Here is a 27749-nt window from a genome sequence, read left to right as displayed (position 1 = left end):
AACAACCAATTAACATTACTGGATTATACACACCAGATTAACATTTTTAAAATTAGACAATAGTGATTGACCATTGATAACATCTGCACTGGTGTATAAATAAGCCTACTAGAGTAACCCAAATACTTTTTTTTTAACATATAGGCCTATATATTGATGTTGGCCACGGAAAAGGGCCAGTGGCTTTCCCTTAATGTCAAATAGAATGCAAGCTAGTCATCTTTCAAACTAGAATGAAAAGTAAATTTTATGTTCAACAGATCAGAATGGAATGCAGTTAATTTTAGCAGCTTTGTTATCTATCCTTGTCTGAAAATTACATGGTCATTACAATTTTATAGGCTTATTTATCTCACATGCATCGGTTAACTAACAAACTTAAAATCAAATTGTCATTTTCAGTGGTACTTTTATTAATTACATCATAAAAATATACAAACCTTCACTGATAATAATTTATAAAATCTCACAAGGATAATACTGTGAATTGTTCAATTTCTAAAGTCTTTTTTGCATGGTTTGCTTCAGAAGAATATGGCACTCATATGAAGAGTTATTGGTTAAAATACAGGGAGTGTTTCATCCTTCCAAGTTATAAAGGTCATTTTTCGGCAAACCATACAGTAACATGAAAGATGCAGAGACAGAAAGAGAGAGAGAGAAGTCCATATCTGTCTCTGTTCTTCAATCTACTTGGAAGGTATTACTGGTTTGTGAAATATCTTCTTTTTTCTCTCTGATTTTAAAATAATTCCTAGCTTTTCGAGTGATGCAGGTGAGTAATGGTGAAAGAGGAGCATCTGCTATTCCTAGTGTAAAAAAATAATAAAAATCAATAATATATGATCACTTACAGCTGTATAAGTAAACCTGGAAGTTCAGGAATTTGATGTGTTTTAAAAGCACTGCATAAACCCATATATAGTAGCATGACACAATGACTTGGGATCAAAATCTGTTTCAGGCAAGGGTTGGCAATATGACATTTTAAACTACAATGCTCATGATTTTTTTTGTCCAAAACTATGCTTGAGATCTTGCCTAAAAGCTGTTTAAGTCTGGTGACATTTTGGCAAGGTGCAAAATCAAAATGGGAGAATTCAGGTACTATATCCACCCAGAATTAAAATACAATTCTGCATGCATTAACGCTACTCATTCACATGAGAAATTTAAAAGAGGCTATTACAGTGAGCAGCCTAAAAGAGACCTTTGCCTTATTAATTCATATTAGAATGAACCAGCTACTACAGAATTCAAATGTCTACATTTGAATATAGTTGAGTTTATTTCATCAGATGCTTAATTAGGATGAGCCCAATCATCCCCCACACTAGTTTTTAAAATGCAGTTTAAATTGGTTGGCAAGGAAGGAACTCAAATGAGTAATTTGCATCATTATGGAAAGACCTATGAATCTTTGGTTTTATAGGCAGTTTTATTCCGTAAAAAAATTATATAATAGAGGCTTTTAGGTTCTACCATAATTGCAATACTTACCAGAAGGCCCTAGAGCCTTAAGGGCTTCTAGAAGATGAGGACTAGAAAACTTGACCATACATCTAAATGGCTCATCAGTATTCAGAATGCTTACTTTTTCACTTTTAAACACTGTTTCAAGCTGTAATAACAACAAACAAAATCCAGAAAATGTAAATACATCAGTGTGATATCATTGTTAAGGTTCCAGGGAGATTCACATTCAAATCATCTTCTAGCCATTAAAAGTCATTGCATGAGTTTGGACCAGCCCAATTTTAAGCCCAAACTAATTCACATGGTTCCTGTCATGGGGATAAACTGCAGGAAAATCTCCACAGAGATAGCCTTTAAGAGATACATATTACTAACAAATATATATATATATAATAAATCACATTTATGCCATAAATCCCTAAATTTACTTTCCTTCATCTTTGGCCCAATATGGAAGAGAGCCCAACATATTAGGTTATCCCAATTTGATCCCCCAGCAATAGTGAGTTAGGATGAGCTTTTTTAAAAAAGACCCCCAAATTACCTGCGGTTTCTATGACAGAATGGGAACATGAACTTTAATGTTCCTGAGCTGATCCAACTCAAACATCTTAGCTGCTTCATGATAAAGACATTTTAAAATGTATCTGTAGCATTCTTATATACCGTATTTTTCTGAGTATAAGATGAACCTTTTCCCTCCCCAATGTCAGTGCATGTTATATACTGAATGCAGCCAATTTTGCTGTCCCAAAGCCCCGCTCCCACATCCCATTTTTGGACAGAGTCTGGGAAGCCTGCAGAGAGCTCCTGGGTGATGGCAACAATGGCCCTGTTTTTGTGAAAAACCGGGCAAAAAAGGCCATTCTTTGCAAAAAAACCGGGGCCATTTTTGCCATTACCCAGGAGCTCTCTGCAGGCTCCCCAAACCTTTTGCTTGATCCAATTTTGTGTATGTGTGTGTGGGAACACAGGTGTAAAATAGCCCTTTTTTTTTTTTTTTTTTTAAAAAGGGGGGCTGTTTTTGCCTTCTTAATACCCCTCTAGCATGACTGGAGAAGAATTCTGGGAGTTGAAGTCCACTAGTCTTAAAGCTGTCATGTTTGAAGTTTGTAAAAAGTGCACACAGTTGTAAAAAGTATACATGTTTGTAAAAAGTATTCTGCTACATTGGTATTTTGTTAAATAATATATTAGTACATTTGTTTCAGAATACTTTTTTCCCCACCTCTAAAATCTAGGAGCATCTTATACTCAGATGTATCTTATACTGCGAAAAATACAGTAACTTTAGTCAATATTCCCCAAAATTGAATTTTTTCTTCTTCAAAACAATAATTGCAAAATTAATTTGATTAACAAAAGCTCCTTGGCATCTATTCAGATTTCATTTTCATATGCTGCAACTATTTTATTCAAGAATAATTTACTATTACAGTGTTCCCTTGATTTTCGCGGGGGATGCGTTCTGAGACCGCCCGCAAAAGTCGAATTTTCGCGAAGTAGAGATGCGGAAGTAAATACACCATTTTTGGCTATCCATCCATTAACACTTAACACAAGCCATCCATTAACACTTTAAACCACTAAATTACCATTTCCCATTCCCTTAACAACAATTTACTCACCATTATTACTGGTATTCACCATTGAATAAGACACTTAGTAATCCTGATATTTATAAATATAATTATTTATTAACCATAATTATTTTTTTGTTATTTATTTGCAAAAATTATTAGTTTGGCGATGATGTATGATGTCATCGGGCGGGAAAAAATGTGGTATAGAAAAAAAACCCCGTGAAATATTTTTTAATTAATATTTTTTGAAAAACCGTGGTATAGGCTATTTGCGAAGTTTGAACCCGCGAAAATCGAGGGAACACTGTACTAAGGGTATATTAAATACAACTGTAAGAAATACGCACATGAAAAATCAAAGAGTGCCCTCTTGTGGAAAAAAAATACATAGTTCTAATACACAACCCAAAACAAGCAGAACTTCAATTTAAATACACTAATTTATTCAGCATTGTTACTGATTGTATTAAAATTGAGTCAGTTGAGAAGGGAGGCATAGAAATCTAAATAAATAAATTTTAAAAAGTCTTAAGCTTGGGAAGATAGACATATATGTAGCAATTCACACTGGCAGCATGTAGATCAGTGTTTCTCAACCTTGGTGGCTGGGGAATTCTGGGAGTTGAAGTCCATACATCTTCAAGCTACCCAAGTTAAGAAACACTGGGTGTAGATTATGGTCCATAATCTTCAATGAAAGCACTTTCACCCTGCAGTGCATTGATTTGGAATGACATTCTCTCTCTCACTTTTAAAGGTGAAGGTTCCCCCGCACATGTAGGCTAGTTATTTGTAGCTGTAGGGGCAATGTCATCTCCATTTCAAAGCCAAAGAGCCAGGCCTATCCGAAGACGTCTCTGTGGTCATGTAGCCGGCATGACTCAACACCAAAGGCTCACAGAATGCTGTTATCTTCCCACCAAAGTGGTCCCTATTTTTTGACTTGCATTTTTTTACATACTTTCGAACTTGGCAGAAGCTGGGACAAGTAACAGGAGCTCACCCAATTACGTGGCATTAGGGATTTGAACTGTTGAACTGCTAACCTTCTGATCAACAAGCTCAGTGTCTTAGCCACCATGTGCCTTTCTTATGAATATGCTAACAATCCCCAACAATATATCCTTATCCTGGCTGAACAGGAGATGCAATGGTGGCACCATCCTGCTTACTGGAGGCAATTAGGGCCTGGATAAGGTGAAACAGGCCTTGGTCAATCCTACCAACACAATGTGTTCAGCAGGTGCCTGAATCCAGGGATAAACCCTCACAATTTAAGAGGGGATTTGCTGCTTCTGTTTGAAAAAGCAAATGGAGGTTGTGACCATGAAGGGCCTTTGTATAATCATTTGTTATGTGCAACCGTATACATTGGACTGATTGGTTATAGTTGTATTACCTGAGTTTTGTTTTAATCTTTTGATGTTAACACTGTAAGAAGCTCACAGCCTTTGGAAGTCAACTTAATTAAGAATAGAAAATTAGAACAATCGTGGAATCTCTGGAATATAAGTATAAAGAGCCCAAAATGCCAGTGTCTATGTAAAATTGAAATTAACCTTGTATTGTGCGTTTTCTAATTTTGGTTGAGGACCATCGCCAAAAATTTCCCAATTGACTTTTTGAATTCTCTCCTTTTCGTGTTTATCTTCAAGAATTATTCTTGGATCAACTGGAAAACAAAATGTTAAAAACACCTCAATGTACTGAAAACATGGTTAGCATAAACTGCAATATTGTTCTACGTTCCATTAGCCCCCAAATGCCAAAATGTTAAGAAATCAGCCCCGAGGATAACTGAGCCTCCATCTGTTAGGTATCCTAAGGCATATGCTCAGTGGGGCCAAGGGAACTTCCATAGGGATGGCTGTGCACTGTGCATGGTTTGTCAACTTCTAATATAAAGAAATAATTTTGATTTAAAAACAATACCATTTTCCAGGGCACTGTTTTTTTCTTGTAGAGGTCGAGGGAGATGTGTCTGAAAGTTCTGAAAAAGAAATAAGGAACAGAGAGGTAGTACCAAAATGTTAAGTTGGTACATTTTCTTGTGAGTGATGTTTAGAAATACTAAGAAAACTCTGTGTAGCAACTTTATTTTATTTATTTTTTTAAAGGAAGTCTTAGTGCAGAAATACTCGACATTAATCTCTGTGCCAGAGGTGGGTTCCTCCCACTTTGGACCGGTTCTATAGAACCGGTAGTAACATGGGTGCCTGGGTCGTTGGAACTGGCGGAGACACAGGCCTGCCATGCCCAGAGCTGATTCTCTCAGTGGCACATAGGCGGGTCCATCTTGTTTTTTTCTTCTGGGCTTGCGCAGTCTTCTTTTAGTACTGTGCATGCGCCGGGGGTCATTTACAGGAAGTGACATGTGTATGCAAAATGTGCACTTGTGTTCCAATGCAAACCAGTGGGGAAGGTAAGTAGAATCCACCCCTGCTCTGTACCTCATGACCAACTATGGAATTTCAAAATGTGCAAGACCCATACAGAATGGTTTCATACTCATTGGTTTTGTACCTGCAAATCCACTTTTTTCTCAGTACTCAATCTTATTCCACGGATAGATAGATATATTTTTCAGAGTATAAGACACACCTTAGTTTTTGGGGAGGAAAGTATGGAAAAGAATATGCTTACCAGATATTCATCTGGCTAGCATCCTTAGTCTAGTCAGCTTCAGCACATTATTTTATCCCCTGGTTAGGCCTTTAAAAAACCTTATTCAGAGAGAGTAATAAGCTTGCAAGCCAGTAAGAGCTGGGAAAATTATTAGAACCGGGTTAGGGCTGGAAAGAAACATTTGGAGCATGTTAGACCAATGAAAAAAAACCCTGCAAAGACTTAGGGCTTGGAAAACATTCTTCGCAAAGAGTAACAATGAAAGAACCTGCAAAGTAAGAGCTGGGAAGATCCTTAGCTCTTAGTTAGAGCTGGGAAAAAACAGCTTTGTGGGGAGTGGGAAGCTACATTTAGAGTATAAGACACACCTGAATTTTTAACCTTTTTTAGGGAGGAAAAAGGTGTGTCTTATACTCTGAAAAATACATTAATTCTGAATTTAGAAAAATCTTTATGCGTTCAGCTGAATAACCATAGAAGCCACTAATAACTTTTTAACTGGCAGAAAAACAAGGCAGAAGTGGAGAAGGTAGAAACAAGGAAATACACATGGCTAAGGTGAAATGTTAGTTATATCCCACAGGGTTAAGTTTATCTTGTTAAGAGATTATCCAGCTTTGCAGGACTGCAATGTGATCTCTTTAAAGAAGTTATATTCACCCATTGGGACTCTTAGAAAGAGGCCCAAGGGTGAAATTCAGCAGGTTTAGGAGAACCGGTAACAGAAATTTTGAATAGTTCAGAGAACTGGCAAATACCATCTGTGGCTGGTCCCAGTGTTGGCTAAGAATGGAGATTGTGCAGTATCCTTCCCCTGTACCGCCCACCAAGCCATATCTACAGAATCAGAAGTAAAATAATTTGATTTTACCACTGAAGAGGCCGAAAACAAAACAAAACAAAACAAAACAAAACACAACCCCGACTTTGGCTTAGAAGAGAGAAGAGGCTCACCTGGGAAGATCTTTTAAACAAAATAACTTTAAGAGACTCTAAGCAATGGCTTCGGAGACCCATTTCATGGATGTCTTTGTAATTGGTAGCAGCCAGCAGAGCCTTCAAATGAAAATGGAGGCAATCTTTTAAGTAAAACAGGAATGTATTAGCAATAACAATAGAGTTTTGACTTATATACAGCTTCATAGTGCTTTATAGCCCACTCTAAACAGTTTAGAGAATCAGCATATTGCCCCCAACAACCTGGGCCCTCATTTTACCCACCTCGGAAGGATGGAAGGCTGAGTCAACCTTGAGCCGATGGTGAGATTTGAACTGCTGAACTACAGCTAGCAGTTAGCTGAAGTAGCCTGCAGTGCGGCACTCTAACCACTGCGCCACCCCGTGTTGTTCTTCCCATTTTCCAGTTACGATACTTAAGCATACATTAGTTCAGAAAATCAAAATATCAATTTGTTATATCAAAAATGACTTTGAAAGAAAATAAAGGTAAATAATTAAATGCAAAATATATTTACCTCAAAGAGCAAAGTGTTATTTTTTTTAACCCTAGGATTGGTTATAAAGACATAAGGGGTTTGTGAATGGTAAACTATGTAGGTTGGCTTGTATTGATTAGGCCTTGTGTACGGAGTTCCCCATGCAATTCGAATCCACACTGCATTGTCTTCATATTCTTTAAAGCTGATAGTTGCCTGATGTAAAGAGAAAGGAGAAAGTAGTGGCTTGTTTAAACCATAGTAAAATATTGCAAAAATAAATAAGATATAAGTTTCTCACATGTGCATTACAGGCAAACCCAACAGCCTACCTAACACAAAACACAAAGGCATAATGCCTTTGCTTTAGTTTAAAATAATATATACACTCCTGTTTATGGCTAATGCAACTGTATAAAGTGCTACGCCCAAGGTGGTGAACCTATGGCAAACATGCCATAGGTGGCATGCAGTGCCCTCTCTGTGGATATAAGCTGCTCTTCTGGGTTCTGTAGGCGCATGCGCGCCATCCAGCACACATGTGTGACGGAACCCAGAAAAGCAGCTAGGCGCCGAACACATGCTGGGTGCCACAGTGCCAAAAAGGTTAACCATCATTGTGCTAAGCCAGCACAGCTATTAGTGAACAGTTAAACTATTTTTAAAATGTCAGTTTTATAAGGTCAGATACAGAATGAAATATCTTATGTTATATAATACATTTCATAGGTGATTAGCTTCTGATTGTTACCATCAAGTTCATTTTAGTTTGTCAATCGTGTTGGGCAAACCGAACTTGCATAGTTTGGGTCCGGGCTGAACTTTGCGGTGTTTGGCATACCGAACCCGAACCTGAGCTTTTAAAAAAGTTCGTGTTCAGGTTCGGCGTTTGCTCGAACACCGCGGTGTGTGTGTGTGAGAGTGTGTGTGAGTGTTGTGTAAATATGTGTGTGAAAGTGTTTGTGTGTGTCTTTCTCTCTCTCACACACACGCTGTCTCAGATGACAGCGGGCGGTGGCACGGAGGCAGGGAGATTGGGGGGGTAGAAATCTCCTCTGCCTGCCGCCGTCCCCCTCCCCTTTCCAAAGAGCGCCAGGGTGAGCTAAGGTTGCCCTGGGCAATGGGCGCAACAGGGGTGGAGAGCCGCGCCGCCTCCAAGCCCAAAATTTCCCCGCCTCGGGAATGGCGCTGCAAGCAAAAGGAGGCGGGGTATCCTATTTGCTTCCCGCCCACGAGGGGATTCCAGGGGCGGGGTTTTGACATCATGGAGACTCCTTCCCTTTAATGTCAAATTGTTTAACATTTAAATGATTTAGTAGATTAGGTTAAATATAATCTAATTTAGAGAGTAAATATTTTCATGGATTATTCTTACATTTTTCAAAACAGTCAGCAGAGTGCATTTAAATTTATTTTGGAAAGTTGTCCAATTAAAAATGCTTGCATCTTCATCATCTGCAAATAATAAAAGATATTAAACTGGGTATCATTTAACACACACATTTTTATACAAAATAAGGTAAAGGGTTACTTTTACACTGAAGGCTGCAATTTTCCATAACTTTTAACAATGATAAAGGCGATTCAAGACCATTCATGTTTATACAAACCAACTTTCATCAACCTGATGATTTCTAGATGTTTTTAGACAACTGCCTATTTCTGAGGAGCCTCCAAAAATGTCAGCATATCAGTACAAGCAGAAGACTGCTTGTAGGTTATTGTCAATTATTGCTAAGGATTAAGAAAGCCTATCTTGTCATTATATTGACTAAACATCTTATTCCTCTGTTCTATTTAAGTCTAAAGGTTACTTGCTGTATTCTCTGTGTATCTAGGGTAAACATAACCTACTTATTCAGCTCTTCTATTGTTCTAGCTAAGAGCAAAAAGTTAAACTAACAATCATGCACTCACCTGCTTGCTTATATGATCTATCTGTATGCTGTATATTAACCTGTTACCAGTTATCTATCTTTGGGGTAAGCCAATCATTGTAATTAAATATACAAGAATTTTGTTATAAAAATAAGCAGCAAGTCCTGAGCAAGACAGCTCTCTGAACACACACGCACAGAGTTGGGGGGAGGGAGATCTGAATAGCATACTCAGAGAGAACAGGTCTCTCAACAATAGAGGCGTCATTCCTAGCTCAGAACAGCTTTGCCTCTGTATCTATGATTCCTACACTGCTGATAGATGACATAAGTAATATTTCAGTCTTTGAAGTATCACACAACATCTAGTTTTGCTCTAGAACAAGCAGGCTTCCATAGCTGAAACTACATGGGATTAATAATAAGGCAAGTACAGGGCAAGCTTCTTTTATTCTTTGACCATAAAATTAAATAGACATCTCTTGGCAGTTTTATTAATAGGGAGGAAAAAAATCTGATTTAAAATGGGGTATTTTTAACTCATTTTATGTTTTGGCAAATGTGTTAATTTTTTTGCTATGCATTTTCTTTCAGTTTAATATCACCATAATAGGTATTTATTTATTTGATTTATATTCCCTTATTTCCCAGAAGCTAAAGGCTTTAGAAAAAAATATCCACTGCAGCTTCACAAACCTGTCAAATAGGCTGGATTGGGAGTACAGGTAGTCTTCAATTTATAACAATTTATTTAGTGACTGTTCAAAGTTACAATGGCATTGAACAAAGTGACTTGGGACTATTTTTCACACTTACAACCATTGCAGTAACCCCACGGTCCCATGATCAAAATTCAGATGCTTGGCAACTGGCTCATATGTCTGATAGGGTCTCAGGGTCATGTGATCACTTTTTTGCGACCTTCTGACAAGTAAAGTCAACAAGGAAGTCAAATTTACTTAAGAACCACATTACTAACTGTAGTGATTCACTTAACAACTGTGGCAAGAAAGGTAGTAACATGTGGCAAAACTCATTTAACAACTGTTCCCTATTAGCAACTGAAATTTTGGGCTCAATTGTGTTTGTAAATCAAGGTCTACATGTATGTGACTGGTTGAAGAATTTGAAATTTGTTCTCCTAATTCTAAACCTTTAACCACTAGACGACATTGCAGCAGTAGGTTCTAAAACCCTTTACTATCGGTTTGCGCGCACACTTGCCACTTCTGTCCATGCACAGAAGCATAACCTCCCGCCACCGACGCTACCAGTTCTTAGAACCAGACCGAACTGGGAGCAACCCTTCACTGCTACACTGGTTCTCAGGAGCCGTAGAAACACTACAAGGAAGGTATACATGTAAACGAAGGATATTCACTCCCATTTTCATCATTTAACTCATTTATTATCAATTTAACAGAAGAAGAATCCAGAAGATTGATGAATCAAACTTATTAATGAAAATGGGGTTAGGCCAGTTAAGAAAAAACATTTGTTCTAGCTGTAGTTTCAAAATAACATGATGGAAAATTCTACTGTATTAATTTAAAACATAAAACATTTCAATATAGTCAATTATTTTTAGAATAACTATAGGTAAATTATGGGTACTTACCTTCTCTAGTCATTTGGTAAACAATCCAGGTGTTTTTATCTTGATAGGTGTAGTTGTCTAAAAAATAATAATCACAGAGTGACTACTTGGTATAGTAACTTAATAAAAACTTCATGAACATTATGACAAAGCCCTTCCTCCATAAAATGAATTTCAGGAATGCCAGTATTACTATTTTTTACATTTAAATAATTTTTACATTAATCGAGTTAATCTCTATTCTTTACTCATTGTTTTTGAAGATATAAACAGTAACATCCAACAGAAGACTAAAATATGTGTTTTCAAGTCGTAAGATTGTTAGAGATGGTACAATTTTTTGAAAATGTTAACAAGCTGTAAATCAAAATCCAATCCAAAGGAATTATCTCCTTAGCTAAAAATTCAGAGTTAGATTATCAAATTCATTATAATCCTGACTATTGTTATATGGGAAAGGAAAACTTCAATTTATTATCTCTGAATAGATAAATGATGTACCTGTAATTAGAATAATTCTTGTCCATTAAGAATTTGATTTTAAATTGATATAACAATTTGTTTTAGTATTGTTTATTTGATAAATGTATTACTAATAATGGCTTGTAGGATTCTATTCCATCTTCTGCCAAAGGATTTATTTTAACAATGGAATATTGTGCAGTGAAAACAAGAATAATTTTCTATTCTTAAAAAAGTGAAACTGCTTTCAAATTGTATCACAGAAAGGATACATATCAATCTCATCAAATGAACTTAATTTATAATATAATTGATTTAGATTTAAAAAAAATATTTTTTACTCTTCTTCTCTTTAAATAAAAGATTCTACTTACAAATTAAGTCTAACTCTGCTGCATCTTTGATAGTTGCCTGGTTCTCCTTTAAGATAAAGAATACCTTATGAACAGTATTACAATTGTATGTAATACAATATTGAGATTGGAACATTATTAAAAGGCATTAAACTAATTAAATATATAATAGAGGAATATCACTGAAATTGTCTCAATCTAATTATGTCAATGACACTGAAATAATGTATCATTCATATAATGGGCCTTCGGAGAGGGGTGGCATATAAATCCAACTAACTAACTAACTAATGAAATATTTACAATTTTGTTGCAAATAATGGAATCCATTCATTGCAATTAATCCTTAAAACTGAATTTCCAGTTTACATATCTTGTTCTGTGGACTTCAAAATACAGTGATACCTCATCTTACAAACTTAATTGGTTCCGGGACGAGGTTCTTAAGGTGAAAAGTTTGTAAGACGAAACAATGTTTCCCATAAGAATCAATGGAAAAGCGATTAATGCGTGCAAGCACAAAATTCACCCCTTTTGCCAGCGGAAGTACCCATTTTTGTGCTGCTGGGATTCCCCTGAGGCTCCCCTCCATGGGAAACCCCACCTCCGGACTTCTGTTGCCAGCGAAGCGCCCATTTTGCGCTGCTGGGATTCACCTTCTGGGATTCCCCTGCAGCATCACAAAAACATGGAAGTCTGGAGGTGGGGTTTCCCATGGAGGGTAGCCTCAGGGGAATCCCAGCAGCGCAAAAATGGGTGCTTCGCTGGCAATGGAAGTCTGGCGGCAGGGCATCCAAGCGGCGGCGGTGGGTTTGTAAGGTGAAAATAGTTTGTAAGAAGAGGCAAAAAAATCTTAAACCCCGGGTTTGTATCTCGAAAAGTTTGTATGACGAGGCGTTTGTAAGACGAGGTATCACTGTATTGTTAGATATCACTACCTGTTAACTTCAAGAAAGTTGTTTCACTCAGTTTAGAATTTAGTTAAGTTTACTATTTTTATGGAAACAATTTATGCAAAAGAACTCACCAGCAATACATGTTTTTAACTATTATATTTTTAAAATTTCTTAGCTGCCTTGCTCACCAGAATAAAGAATAAGCTAAATAACGTAAGTTGACAATGCAAAAATATTAGGCTAAAATGAGGTTAGCAATAATATTGTTCAGTATCTCTTATGAACATAATCTTATTAAGAGCAATTGTAAACATATGCAATTCTGTGCTTTCCAAGTAATTTATCTTTATCACTATAAAAGGAGAACATTTGTTATAAGAATATATGTATGTATGCATGTATGTATATATTCATATTCATTCTTACTTCACAAAGTCCAACAACTGCTTCAGATACTTTTTCCTTGTAATGATGAATTTTTAAAGTTTGAAGTTGAGTCTCGGACAGAAACCCCCATGAAGCCAGCATTTTTGGTGTTTCTGAACGTGGTATTCGCAGTACAGTTCTTCTGATATATTCAGCTACTGTTTCATCCATGATGAAGATCCTCCAAAAAAATAAGATAAGAATTTTGTTCAGAGAACTAACACTTTAGTTTTATACAGTACAGAGTAGATAGTGGACAATGAAAAGAGAAACAAAGGTTCTTAACAAAGTCTTGTGCTGTATGGACTTTGAAAATAAGGACGCTGGACAGCTCATCCTAAAATAATCTAAAAGGCAACTTAAAGACACATGTATAGTGGGGGGGAAAAGTATTTAGTCAGACACCAATTGGGCAAGTTCTCCCACTGAGAGGCCTGTAACTGACATCATAGGTAGAGCTCAACTATGAGAGACAAAATGAGAAAACACATACAGAAAATCACTAGAAGGAGCTGACCTGGCATGTATAATTGAGACCTGGCTGGGCCAGGAAGGGGTGTGTGTGTCCTCCTCTCACAGATGTGCCCAGACAGGTTTCAAGTACTGCCTCAGCCCCAACCCAGGGAAAGGGTGGAGGAGTGGCAATTATTGCCCGCAAGAATCTGTTTTTTCACAGCATCCGTGCCCTGGATTTTCTTCTTCTTATCCTTCCTCACTTCTCTCCCCCTACTGCTTTTCTATTTATAATATTTTATAACTCAATGAAAATGTTAAACCACAACATATACAGACCAGGGGTGGATTCCCATTACCACCACTACCGGTGTGCTGCGCATGCAGATTCGCTTATCTTGTGTGCACGCACCTGTATCCCAGCGTGTTTTTGTTTCTGCGCATGTGCAGAGAGAACTCGTGTGTGAGATTTTGGCAATTTGTTTCCGTGCATGCGCAGAAGCAAAATATTGCTGAAATCTGGCATGCACGGACATCCCCCTCACGAGATCTTGCTTCCTCTGCATGCGCAGAAACAAAAACATGCTGGGATGCATGCACACGCAAAATAACTGAAGCTTCACATGTACAGTATTGCAGTGATTGCTACTAGTGCACTGTCCTTTACCGTACCGGTAGCAACCCACTACTGATATGACATGATTGAAACATTTAAATATGTTAAAGGGTTAAATAAGGTTCAGGAGGGAAGTGGTTTTAATAGGAAAGTGAACACAAGAACAAGGGGACACAATCTGAAATTAGTTGGGGGAAAGATCAAAAGCAACATGAGAAAATATTATTTTACTGAAAGAGTAGTAGATCCTTGGAACAAACTTCCAGCAGACGTGGTTGGTAAATCCAGAGTAACTGAATTTAAACATGCCTGGGATAAACATATATCCATTGTAAGATAAAATACAGGAAATAGTATAAGGGCAGACTAGATGGACCATGAGGTCTTTTTCTGCCGTCAGTCTTCTATGTTTCTATGATACAGACCTCTGGCAAACAAACCCACATATAATAAAAGACTCCAGAAAAGCCCTACTCCTGGTGTCTACTTGAACACAACCAGGCCATTTTCTTAGTAAAATCGAGTTTCCAATACCTCCTGGTAAAATGATTTGTATATACAGTGGTACCTCATGATACGAACCCCTCATCATATGAACTTTTCGAGATACGAACCCAGGGTTTGGAATTTTTTTGCCTCTTCTTACGAACTTTTTTCACCTTACGAACCTGCCAAGCCGCCACTGAGATTCCCCGCCTCCGGACTTTCGTTGCAAGCCACGTGCAGGTTTTTGCGATCCTGGGATCCCCTGAGGCTCCCCTCCATGGGAAACCCCACCTCCTGACTTCCGCGTTTTTGCAATGCTGTAGGGAAATTCCAAGAGGGGAATCCCAGGATCGCAAAAACAGGGCGCTCTGCTGGGCAGAGTAGGGGGGACAAAAACAGGAAGAAAAGACTCATGGAGCTCAAGGGAGGAGAAAGGTGTGGGGGAGATGAGGAGAGAAAGGTGGGCAAAAACGGGAGGGAAAGGCTCAGAAGAAAGGTGTTCGCCTCAGCTTTCTCTGGCTGCCACTTTTTTTTTTTAAGCCTTAATATTTTGGATTCTCCTAATGGGCTTGTACGCATTATTGGCTTTTCCATTGATTCCTATGGGAAACATTGTTTCACCTTACGAACCTCGTCCCGGAACCAATTAAGTTCGTAAGACGAGGTATTACTGTACACTACTTTCTGGGCAGCTGAATTTTCTGTACCACTCTTACCAACTTAGCCAATTTGGGTTAGAGTGAACTCTTGACACCATGTGTATTCAGGTAGCCCTCAATCTATGAGGGCAATTGAGACAAGAATTTCCATTGCTAAACAGTGGTTAAGTGAGCCAGGTCCAATTTTACAACTTTTTGCCATGGTGGTTAAGCAAATCACTGCAGTTATTAAATGAATCATGCAGCCATTTAGCAAATCCACCTTGCCCCATTCCCCCAAATAAGGAGACGTTTCTGACAGTGGCAACAATCAATCCATGGAACAGAAGTTGCCTTCTGAAATTGTGGGGCTTTCATCACTGGAGGCTTTCAAGAAGAGATTGGAATTGCTATTTGACAGAAATGGTGTAGGGTCTACTACATTCATTCATTCTTGATTCTATGATTTACTATTACTATTATTTATTTATTATTTTTATTTCATTATTATTTATTTATTTCATTATTATTTATTTATTTATTTGGATTTATATGCTGCTCCTCTCTGAGAACTTACAACATATGAAAGAAACAATACAAAATTACCTAAATCCAATTATTTTAAAGTGAAATAATTGGGCAGTGGGCTGTGCGTGCTGGACTAGATAATCTACAATGTCCCTTCCTATTCTGTTAGTCTGTAATCTTCGTCAAAACAGGGATTTCCTGGTGGTCTCCCATCCAGGCAGGAACTTCTGAGCCGGAGTGAGGCTTATACTCAGGCATTTCCAAGTCTCTCTCCCACATAGAAAGAGACGAACCACCATCGCCGCTTCGATGTCCGTCGCGGCTCAAGCCTCTCTCGCAACAACAGCGGTCGACCTCGCAGGGTCGTTGTGACTCGTGAGGATGAAAAGCCCCTCCTCCCCGAAATGTAGAGGGGGAAAAAAGAGACGCCACCATTTCGGGATTGGCGGTTGTCCTCCTTTCCCGCTGTTCTCCCACCCAACTCACTTCGACGGGGGATCCTGCCCGCCGCTGTTCCTCAGCCGCCTCTTCGGCGCCATTTTCGGCGTCTCCTTCTTTCTCCTCAGGACATTTGCCGCCCAAAAGGCCCATTCGAATCACCCAATCACCGCCCTCCGGACCGTATTTGGCCAATCCGCCGCCTCCCCCGCGGCCGATCGGCCAATCACAATGCGACGTCTCCCCAGGCCGGCAACATTGCGCGCTTATGCGACGCTCTGGATGACTCCACCTCCGTCGTTGTTGGGAGGGGGGGGGGGAAGACAGGTCGAGAGGTTGTGACGAAAAGTTAACCAAAAATAACTTCCGGGTGGATGGCCGTTCGCTTCCGGGTTGCGCACTTCCGGGTAAGGTATTTTAACTTTCTATTTCAGCGTTAGGTTAATTTTTACTAGCTGTTAAATAGAGTTGAAAAGTTCAGTTGAGGGAGATAAATATGAGGGAGAAGAAAAATAGTAATGATTTATGTAGTAATATAAATGCGAGGGGGGAGAAAAATAGCAATGATTTATATATTTATATAAAACAGTTATGCAACTAAATCATGTGTGTGTGTGTGCGTCGAATCTATTTGAATAAATGTTCTTAACAATTTCTCTTGTTTCTCCAGGGTTTTGCATCAGGACTCCCATCATCCCCAGTCATAATCAGACTAGGAATATGGGATTTGTAGTCTGGGATTCCTGGAGAACATCAGGTTGTTTATCCTGGAAATACATATTTTAAGGCAGAGGTCTCCAACCTTGGCAACTTTAAGATTTGTGGACTTCAATTCCCAGGGTTCGTCAGCCAGTTTTGCTGGCTGAGGAATTCTGGGAGTTGAAGTCCACAACTCTTAAAGTTGCTAAGTTTGGAGAAATCCCTTTATTAGGGGATGCAGAGCTTAACAGAAAAAAAGATATACTGTAAAGATCCCTTTATTCATTCATTGATTAAAGTGAAAAAAAAAGTTAGAAGATAGATATTTCTTTTAACCCTGCTGTTCTGTTTAAGAAAAGTAACAAATCTTCTGTTCCCGGGTCACCCTGACCCGGACCGAAAACTCTTCATTTGCAGTGCTTATGTTTGGTCAATTTGAATACTTTTTTCACTTGGAAAGTAGTCTGAACATTTCTGCACACAATGATATGAAAATTGAACTGAAGAAATTAATCCTTATTGGTTTATTTTGCACATAAATATGCCCCCCCCCCCGTTTTTGTGAATTTTCTTTAGGTTTATTGATAATTATGCCTGCAAAATACATTCTATTTTACTAAAGTTGGTATGGGATTCGTAGCTTGAACATTTCTGAACATAATGATATGAAAATTGAACTGGGAAAATTGAAGAATATTGGTTTATTTTGTTGATGAAATGCACGCCCCCCCGTTTTTTTTAAAATAGTCTTCACTTTATGGATAGTTTTGCTAGCAAAATACATTCTATTTTACTAAAGTTGGTGTGGGATTGGTAGCTTGAACATTTCTGAACATAATGATATGAAAATTGAACTGGAAAAATTGATGCATATTGGTTTATTTTGCACATAAATGTATGCCTCCCCTGTGTTCAATTATTTCAATTTATATAAAAATTATGCTGTTAATTTCAAACTTACATACTTTTTTTTAGTAAAATGGATTTGTGTCATAAAAGTAGTTCTCTGGCTACAATGTGGTTGATTTTCAAAAGGATATTCCAAATATTTCTAGACAAATATGTATAAACAGTGACAATAATGGCACATAGCAAGGCCGGGGGGTGGGGGGTGGCCCTTTTGTGGCAAAAATAAACCAATAAGAACCATTTTTTTTCAGTTCATTTATATTTTTCTTATATTCAGAAATGTTCAATTTAGTATATCAAACCTTTTGGGGGAAAATTCCTTAGGGATTTGTAGCCTTAAAAAATAGAAATTGACACGAAATTAAAAAAGGATGGGGGGAGGGGCTTTTTGATCAAAATAAAAATATAAGTCTCAATTTTTCCAGTTCAATTTTCATATCATTATGTTCATAAATGTTCAAACTAGTTTTCCAGTTGAAAAAGTTTTCAAAAAAATCAAATTCAAGTACAGTACCTAAAAAAATTATTTTTGGTCCGGTCATATACGAACAGAAACAGACTCGAATTTATGATTTTTTTTTGCCCAGAAAACAATTAGCCACCACCCCAAAAATATTTTTTGATGATCAGCATTGTTAAATTGAGTAAATGAATGCCTAAGATTTTAAAGAATATTTCGGATTTGGAGCATAAAAAAATAAAAAGTGAAAATGGTTGCAAGCAGCCGAGGGGGGGGGGGGGGGCTTATTTCTGATATTAAAAAACCAATAAGAATCATTTTTTTCAGTTCCTTTATATTTTTCTTATATTCAGAAATGTTCAAGCTACCAATCCCACACCACCTTTAGTAAAATAGAATGCATTTTGCAAGCAAAACTATCCATAAATTGAAAAAAAATTCACAAAAACGGGGGGGGGGCGTGCATTATATCCGCAAAATAAACCAATAAGATTTACTTTTTTCATTTCAATTTTCATATCATTGTGTGCAGAAATGTTCAGACTACTTTCCAAGTGAAAAAAGCTTTCAAAAAGACCAAACATAAGCACTGCAAATGAAGAGTTTTCGGTCCGGGTCAGGGTGACCCGGGAACAGAAGATTTGTAACTTTTTTTGCCCAGCAAAAACTAAGCCCCCCACCCCCCCAAAAAAATTCTCATAGAGAGAACCCCTGAAATGATGAAAAGTCATGAAATTTCAAGTTTCAGATATGCAGGGAAAATTTTTTACAGGGACTCAAACTTGGCTTCGGGTCGCATACGACCCGAACAGAACAGCAGGGTTAAACTAGTGCTAGTTTATTTGGAGGACTGCAGTCACTCCTTCAAGAGAAAAAAATGCAATTAAGTGCTAATTGGATTTAGATGCTACTGATTTTGTTATATTGATGCTTAAATAAATGAATCAAATTAGGTAATTGACCATATTTGTCATTGAACCTTGGTGGACCCAATTGCAATGCAGCCCATCAGTATTAAATAATACGAGGGGGGTTAAAACTTTAAATAAATGTAGCCTTTATAGGTTTTCTTCTCTTAACTAAGATATTATTCTCCCTTCCTCTGTCTTGGGTGATTATTTTGCTGTTTTTTTTAGACAACCTTATCTAAATGTCAGACGCTTAGGCAGATTTTGAGAGCTAGATTCTACAATTTCAATAATTTATTCTTCCAGCAGCATAAATATGTTTAGAAGCTACCTTCTGTTTTCTGACATTGTGACCCATTTGTAAGCTAGCTTGATCATTCTATATTTTGAAAGCTGAACTAATAGAACAATTGTTTTGACCTTTAAATATTTGTTTGAGTAATGTATTGTTGTTATACTGTAGGAGGCACCCTTGAAATGAAAGGTAATATAAATCAATCAACTGAAGATACTGTATAAAATTACAGAACAAAGCACATTGGGGATTACATTAACCTCTTTTAGTGATAAGACATTATGCATCTTTCAGGCAGCAGATGTTAAATTGAGAATAAAGTTGGGTTGAAGGAACTTTAAATTTGTTTTATCATTCACCAACAGTTATGGATTTGTAATGCAATCCCCTTCATATTTGCTCAGAAGGGAAAACTGTTTTTCATAACATATTGTTAGTCATTGACTAATGATGGTAATGAAGCTCAGAATTTCCATTGTAAGTCATGGTTGTAAGTCATGTTAGTTATAAATCAAGGCACCCATGTGACTGATCCAATTTTACAACCTTTTTGTGGTAGAATTGATTGGTTGGTTGGTTGGTTGGTTGGTTGATTGATTGATTGATTGATTTGATTTGATTTTGTATGCCGCCCCTCTCCGTAGACTCGGGGCGGCTAACAACAATAATAAAAACAGCATATAAGAAATCTAATATTTAAATTACTAAAAACCCTTATTAAAAACCAAACATACCCAAAAACATACCATGCATAAATTGTATAGGCCTAGGGGGAAGGTATATCTCAATTCCCCCATGCCTGACGACAGAGGTGGGTTTTAAGGAGCTTACGAAAGGCGAGGAGGGAGGGGGCAATTCTGATCTCTGGGGGGAGTTGGTTCCAGAGGGCCGGGGCCGCCACAGAGAAGGCGCTTCCCCTTGGCCCCGCCAAACGACATTGTTTAGTTGACGGGACCCGGAGAAGGCCCACTCTGTGGGATCTAACTGGTCGCTGGGATTCATGCGGCCATGGTTGTTAAGTGAGTCAGTACATGTTGTGAATCACATTACGTAAAAATAGCAATGCTGTAACTGGATCTAAAAGGAGAGCCATTTGCCAAGCACCTGAAATGGCCATTAGGGTGATACCTTGTGTTCATTTGTAATTTGAAGGGCCACTAAGCAACTGGCTATTAAGTGAGGGACCCCTACATGCTTTGCTTATAGGTAATCCTTAACTCAGTCCTGCAATCCTTAGGCAGACTTAATGAACTCAATCTGTAAGTCTGGAGGACAGAAGGGAAAGGGGGGACGTGATCGAAACATTTAAATTTAAAGAGTTAAACTACTACTCCAATTACAAAGTCTGTGAATAGCATGATTTGCACTGCTCCTACCTTCCTGGCCTTTCGTAAGGTTGAAAAAACTCACTTTTGCTGGCAGACCTGGAGCCATATGATTCTGATGGGATGAATGTGGGTGACTGTTTTTTAAATATTTTGGGTTTTAGATCAGATTTTATGTTTGGGTTTCTCACCTGTTGTATTTTGTATTTATTCCTACTTGCAAGCCGCCCTGAGTCCATGAAGAAGGGTAGCCTAGAAATCCAAATAACTAAAATAAATACCGTAAATGATTTGTCTCTTTATGTTAGATTTCCACAACCACGCCATTTCCTTTCTTCTTAATAAACAACTTAAGAAAAGCAGCTTTAGATTTCAAATTTCTTAATAGATTTCTTTCATTATTAATATACAACTTTGTAGCAGAAATATTCCATCTTAAAAGTAGTGTTAACCACCAAATAAACTGCAATCTTTATTACTGTGCTTTTTCTATTTTCCATCTTCCATTTGTGCAAATGTAGAAATAGATTTCACGCATCGTTTGAATCGTATTAGCGATTTGTATTTTTGTTGTGAATTAGAAACACATTATTTTTCTCTAAGATGCTTACTACCGGTACTAATAAAGCTTGAAGGAATCATATATTCTAGGAAAAATAAAGCCTAATTACTCCGTGTAGCATGCTGTAGGTAGGGGACCATCCGTGAAGATGTAATTTTTGTCACATAATTTTGGCCTTAAATAGCCTTATGCTGTAACTGAACATAAAGCTGTTAGTATGGTACCACTTTGTAAGGGATCAAACAATCCTGTCCAAAATGTATATGTGCATAAAACAACTGGCATTTTAAGCTGCTTATGCAAATAGAATTATTTTTTCCCCACAGTTTACATACTAATGCTTAACAAGAAAACAGTGGTGGAGAATCTGTTCTGCTTGGTGCCTTGCCACCTTGTGGCTATTTATATATTAATTTGTTAGTGGCATGCTCAGCCGCATTGAATAAACTTTCAGGCCAGGTGTATGACAATAAGAAAAAAAAAGAACAAGCACAGATATAATTTTCTCCCCAGAGAATGGCTATAACTTTTTTTCTTGCTCACTGGAACTCCTTTTACCAGGTAAATGATTTCCTCAGCCTTAAAAGCAGAGGGGAGACTCTTACCAGTTGGCTCAAAAGCAGCTCGAATGCTCCCAACGTGATCTTCTGCAGGTGCTGTAATTTTAATGGCTGTAATCCATAGATTTAGGAGGCGTGTTGGGAAATGCTCTTCCTATTCCCCCAAAGCTGCTCTTCATGGGCCGCAGGACGTTTGGGCTTCAAAGCTAAACAGAACCGGGCATGGTTCATAGCCGGACAGGAAACTATCAGAGAATTTCAAGGCAACAGACTAGATGGGAGGTTAAAAATAAAAATCAGAAGAATCAAAAATCAATCCTCTTCTTGGCAAGAAAATCGAAGGGATATCTTTATGTCATCCCTAGCAGTTAAGCTCAGTTCTCTGCTCCCACCCCTCCCAAACCGGGATGCTATTATCTCAGCTAAGATTTGCTTTCTATTTCAGGCAGGGGGCCCAGTTCTAAATGAAAGTTCTGGGCTGCATCCAGCTGCCTTTTAAAAAAACCAGAATGCCAGTGGGACCCGCTTTCAAGTACATTGCAGACAAGGGTTACACACACACACACACACACACACCCTTTTGCAGGCTGCAAAGGATGGGCTTGGGATTGAATCCAAAGCATGGCTCAGCCCTACAATGAATTTATTTATTTATTTATTTATTTATTTATTTATTTATTTATTATTACTTACTTACTTACTTACTTACTTACTTACTTACTTACTTACTTATTTATTTATTTGGCTTCTATGCTGCCCAATCCCGAAGGACTCGGGGCGGCTCAAAACAATAATAAAAATACAATATAAATAGATACAAAGCGACAAAAAGAAGTCGAACATTATCTAAAGCTAAAACCCCATTAAAGTTATTTTTTTTAAAAGTTATTAAGAAAAGCAGTCACAATCTTACAGATGCACACCATTCATAGATACGATTGCTGATCAAGCTCATACTGCAGTGATGGCAAACTTTTTCCCCCTCAGGTGCTGAAAGGGCGTGTGTGCGCACTATTGCGCAAGCGTGAGTGCCCACTTCCATAATTCAATGCCTGGGGAGGGCGAAAACAGCTTATCTCAGCCCCCGGAGGCCCTCTGGAGACCAGAAATGCCCTGTTTCCCAACTTCCAGGCTCGTGTTTCACCCTCCCCAGCTTCCAAAGGCTTTCCTAGAGCCGGGGCAGGGTAAAAACATCCTCCTCCATCCCCCCAGAGTTTCTCTAGAAGCCAAAAACGCCCTCCCAGAGCTTCTACCTTTGAAAAGTGGGGCTTTTGTACCTTGGAAAAGTGCGGCTACCTTTGAAAAGTGTTCGGAAACTTCAGATCGTGCAGAATGTGGCCGTGAGAGCCATCGTGGGGCTTCCCAGATTCGCCCACATTTCTACAACACTCTGTGGCCTGCACTGGCTGCTGATCAGTTTCCGGTCACAATTCAAAGTGTTGGTTATGACCTTTAAAGCCCTACATGGCATTGGACCAGAGTACCTCTGGAACCACCTGCTACTGCACAAATTCCAGTGACCGATAAGGTCCCACAGAGTTGGCCTTCTCCAGGTCCCGTCGACTAAACAATGTCGTTTGGCGGGCCCCAGGGGAAGAGCCTTCTCTGTGGCGGCCCTGGCCCTCTGAAATCAACTCCTCCCGGAGATTAGAACTGCCCTCACCCTCCTTGTCTTTCATAAATTACTCAAGACCCACCTATATCGCCAGGCATGGGGAAACTGAGACACCTCCCCCAGGCTTTTATATTTTATGTTTGGTATGTATGTGTTGTTTGGTTTCAAACGATGGGGTTTTATATGTTTTTTCTCTTTTATTATTAGATTTGTTCCACTGTAACATTGTTTTTATTATTGTTGTGAGCCGCCCCGAGTCTTCGGAGAGGGGCGGCATACAAATCTAATAAATAATAATAATAATAATAATAATAATAATAATAATAATTATTATTATTATTATGTGCGAGCCAAAAATCAGATACCTGGCACACATGCATCTTGGAGCTGAGTTAGGCAATGGCTCAGCATGCCACCTGTGGCAACCATGCCATTGGTTTGCCATCACTGTCATACTGCATTAGGTTGGTTCAAAATCAGGGTATGGATGAGGAGAAAGGAAGTGGGTAGCATCTTTAACATACACACACACACACACACGTATTATTGGCACTCATCAGTTTAAGTACATTTTCCAAAGCGGACTTTTTGTTTTCCTTTAAAGCACAAAAGGACACTGGAACCTTCCTGGGGTTGGTTGGTTGGTTTATTTTGAGCAAGTGGAGAAAAATGAGTCGATTTCCGTGAAGGTTCAGCTAGCCTTGAATCAAATAATAAGGATTCTCTGAGTTATTTATGAGTTTGACTAACTCGTTTACTAATCCTGCAATCCATCAACAAGGAACAAGCACGCACAACCTTTGGTTTTCCAGTAAAGCATTTAATTGACACCTCGGCCAGTTTGTCATCAGAGATGTGCCAGTCTTGCAAACATACTACGTTTAAGAAATAGAATTACTCCTGATCACTTTTCCCATAGTAATAGCCTTACAACATCACCATGTAAGCTTACTAGCTTATTTCTCTGTTCTCTATGTATCCAGTATTTGCACTGTCTTTGTGTTTGGATGCTGCAGAATTATAGTTCTGTGCTATTGCTGTCTGTCCCACCAGCATCACTTTTTTTCCTGAACAGTTTTTATTTTTTATTTTTTGTTCATTCATTCATTCATTCATTCATTCATTCATTCATTCATTCATTCATTCTTTCATCGGATTTATATGCCACCTCTCTCCAAAGACTCGGGGCGGCTTACAACATATAGGAAACAATATACTGTACATCCTAAATTCAATTAATTAAAATTGATAATCTAAAAACCTAAGTACCAATTAAACTACTTTCATACCCATTCAGTCCACAAGCTCACAACATATTTGTCGGCCAGGGAGTAGCATCTAATGACCCCAGGCCTGGAGGCATAAATGAGTCTTCAGACTCTTACGAAAGGCAGGGAGGGTGGAGGCAATACGAATCTCTGGGGGAGTTGATTCCAGAGGGCCGGGGCTCCCACAGAGAAGGCTCTTCCCCTAGGTCCCACCAAACGACATTGTCTAGTTGATGGGACCTGGAGAAGGCCGCTTCTGTGGGACCTAACCGGTCGCTGGGACTCATGCGGCAGAAGGTGGTCCCACATGTATTCTTTAGACATTACTCAAACTTAGCATCTTTTTATTCTTCATTCATGGAACCCATTTTTTTAAATTTGGCAGTTCAAATCTGTCTAGGCTCAACCTTCCATCCTTCCGAGGTGGGTAAAATGAGGACTCACATTATTGGGGGGACCATATGCGGACTCTAAACCGCTTAGAGAGGGCTATAAAGCAGTGTAAAGTGCTATATAAGTCTAAGTGCTGCTGCTATTAGGCACAAAAGCTGGCTAGATGTCTTTCTCTTAGTCAGGAGGAGATTGTGAGTTTTAGTCCCAACTTGATGATTTTGAGTCAATCACCAGGAGCTGCTAAGTTTTCCATGTCAGGATCAGGGTCCTACCTGACATAATATTTCAAATTGCAGAGTAATTGACTTTAACAATGTAAAACTGCTTAGTCACGATGAATCTACTGTAACCTGATTGGTTGACAAAAGTATATACCACGATGCACCTTTGCATAGGTGTGGCTTGGAGATATTGGCTTAGTTTGTATTAGAGTGGTTTAGAGATATTGTGGCTTATGGCTAGTGGCTTATGGTTTAGAGTGGCTTGTGAGTTATTGTGGCTTGTGGTGGCTGATGAATAGGGTGGCTGAAGACTTGCAGCTGAGTATGTAACTGAGAATAGATAGAGAAGTGTGAGTATTTTGTATAGTAACTGCTAGAGAGAGAGAGCTACAGCGTAAATAGTCAGTGTAGGTTTGCTACGAAAGAAGTAAATATTTTACTAAGAAACTCTGCAATACTTGTCTTCAATTATATTCAAGACAACAGTTCTGAGGCCGATGGCTAGCTGCTTTGGCTGTCTGGGTAGGCTAGCTTCTGCAAAATGTTACTCCAGCATGCCTTGGGCGTGGAAAAATCATCTGGGTAACTTTGGCTATAGGTGATATAAAAAATAAATAAATAAAAATAAACATGCGAACAAAGAAACAACCTTCTAGATATTCCTTGCCATTTTCCATCCTAGCTGAGGCTGGTGGGAGATGAAATGTGTGTGTATATCTCTCCCTCCTTCCACCTCCCTCGCCCTTTTCTAAATTATTAATCTAATGTGATTTAATCCTGGGACCATAAATCTTTGCTATTGGCTTTGTGACATTTCCTAGCAGGAGAACTGTATAATGGGTACTGCAGATCTCAAAGGTAAGTGCTAATGTTGACGTATTTGGGGAGTAATGCCCATTGTTGGTTGGTTTGATTTGTTCTCATCTGAAGTTCCTGAAAAGTGAGTGTTTCCTGCAAAACAGTTGGCTGTAAAGCTAGTGATTTATCTGGTGGTTTCAGCTGAGTTGATCTTTAGGTCCCGGGTGGCTGTTTTTTTATCCCCACGAACAAATTCAGATCTGTTTTCAGATTTTTAGCAACTATTGGGAATAGCAGGGAAAGTTAGCCAATAATAAAACTGTAATGAGGGAGAACAAAGCTTGCAATGTGGAATAACAACACTATCAATTTTAGTTTTTATGAGTTTGTAGCTCGCTGTAATACGAAATAGTAAAATAGCGCAGGAAGAAATGAATACAACCGCACACCACAGCCTAGTTTAAGACCACGTATAGAACTTCAGCCATCTGAATAGCCTACGTCAGAGGTCCCCAACCTTTTTTGCACCAGGGACCGGCTTTAAGCTAGACCAGTTTTCCATGGCCCGGTGGGGGGGGGGGGGGGAGCTAGCTGTCAGCGGCGCCGTAAAAGGGGCGATCAAGAGAGGAATGGGTGAATGAATGGACGGAGGGTGGGAAGGAAGGAAAGAGGGAAGGGACAGGAACAAAAGAAGGGTGCAAAGGAAGCAAGGAAAGGTGTGAAAGGGGAGAGTAAGAGAGGAAGGAGTGAAAGAAGGGAATGAGGGAGGAAGGAAGGGAGGAAGGAAAAGGAAAGCAAGAAATGGAGGGAGGAAAGGAAGGAAAGAAAGAAAGAAAGAAAGAAAGAAAGGGGGAAGGGACAGGAACAGAGGAAGGAAGCAAGGAAACTTATGAAAGGGGAGAGTAAGGGAAGAAGGTAGGAAGGAGAAAGAAAAGAAGAAATAGAGGAAGGGAAGGTAAAAGAGAGAAAGAAAAAGAGCAAGAAAGAAAGCAAGAAAGAGAAAGAAAGAAAGGCAACTTCAAAGAAAGGCTCACTGAGCATCTCTCACTCTCTCTCTCTTTCTATCCCTCTTTCTTTCTTTCTCTTCCTTTCTCTCTCTCCTCTTCCTTTATCTCCTCTCTCTCTCCCTCTCTCTTTCTCTCCCCCTCTCTCCCCCTTTCCCTCTCTCCCTCTCTTGCTATCTCTCCCCCCTCTCCCTCTCTCTTTCTCCCTCTCCCTCTCTTTCTCTCTCTCCCCCCTCTCTCTTTCTCTCTCTCTCCCCCTCTTTCTCTCTCTTCTTCTCACTTTCTCTCTCTTGTTTTCTTTCTGTCTCTTTTGCTTTCTCTCTCTCTCACTCTTTCTTGTTTTCTTTCTCACGCTCTTTCTCTCTCTTGTTCTCTCTCTTGCTATCTCTTTCTCTCCCCCCCCTTTCTCACTCTCTCTTTCTCACTTTCTCTCTATCTTGCTGTCTGTTGCTCTCACTCACTCTCGTTCTCTCTCCATTCTTCTCAGCGATGACGCGCGCACGCCCTGCCCGCCTCACCTTTGCGAGAGCACTTTCGCCCCGGGCTCTCAGCAAGGGGGGTTTGGAGGAGAGGCGGGGCCGGCGAAGGTGATATTGAATGTCGGGGGAGAACGGGCGGCTGCAAGCGCTCCCTATCCCCCTGCTAGCCCACTCGGAATATTCAAAATAAGAAAAGCCTTCGCCGGCAAAGGTTTTTCTTATTTTGAATATTCCGAGTGGGCTAGCAGGGAGATAGGGAGCGCGTGCAAATACCCGTTCTCCCCCGACATTCAATATCACCTTCGCCGGCCTCCGCTGAGGAAAGCCTTTGCCGGCATTTCCTCTCGTTGTCAAGGAGGCGCA

General features: G+C 39.1%; 2 protein-coding genes across 5 annotated transcripts in view; one reads left to right on the top strand and one right to left on the bottom strand.

The window, feature by feature from the left end:
- Positions 1 to 395: 395 nt before the first annotated feature.
- On the bottom strand, positions 396 to 16295 carry CENPN (centromere protein N). Of its 2 annotated transcripts, none has more exons than XM_070760450.1 (11): positions 15939 to 16295; positions 12732 to 12912; positions 11431 to 11476; positions 10616 to 10672; positions 8496 to 8575; positions 7160 to 7336; positions 6639 to 6740; positions 4992 to 5049; positions 4619 to 4731; positions 1501 to 1621; positions 396 to 809 (listed from the first exon to the last, which is right to left on the bottom strand). In XM_070760450.1, the coding sequence occupies exons 1-11, from the start codon at positions 15989 to 15991 to the stop codon at positions 685 to 687; spliced, it is 1113 nt and encodes a 370-aa protein (XP_070616551.1). In that variant the 5' UTR covers positions 15992 to 16295; the 3' UTR covers positions 396 to 684. The 2 variants fall into 2 exon arrangements, with proteins under 2 accessions (XP_070616551.1, XP_070616550.1); XM_070760449.1 differs by having other exon boundaries at positions 11431 to 11494; positions 15939 to 16069.
- The window catches only part of CMC2 (C-X9-C motif containing 2), a 28584-nt gene continuing 17038 nt past the window's right edge, over positions 16204 to 27749 (top strand). For 2 of the 3 annotated variants that reach the window (XM_070760453.1, XM_070760454.1), the window contains exon 1: positions 16211 to 16297. The gene's annotated coding sequence lies outside the window, so the exon portion shown is untranslated. Of the gene's footprint in view, positions 16298 to 27749 lie in introns of all 3 variants that reach the window. The other variant, XM_070760451.1, reaches the window with a different exon arrangement.

The sequence above is a fragment of the Erythrolamprus reginae genome, chromosome 9 (assembly GCF_031021105.1).
Source record: "Erythrolamprus reginae isolate rEryReg1 chromosome 9, rEryReg1.hap1, whole genome shotgun sequence".
NCBI lineage: Eukaryota > Metazoa > Chordata > Lepidosauria > Squamata > Dipsadidae > Erythrolamprus > Erythrolamprus reginae.
Note: the sequence above shows the minus strand (reverse complement) of the source record. Positions and strands in the feature narration are given on the sequence as shown.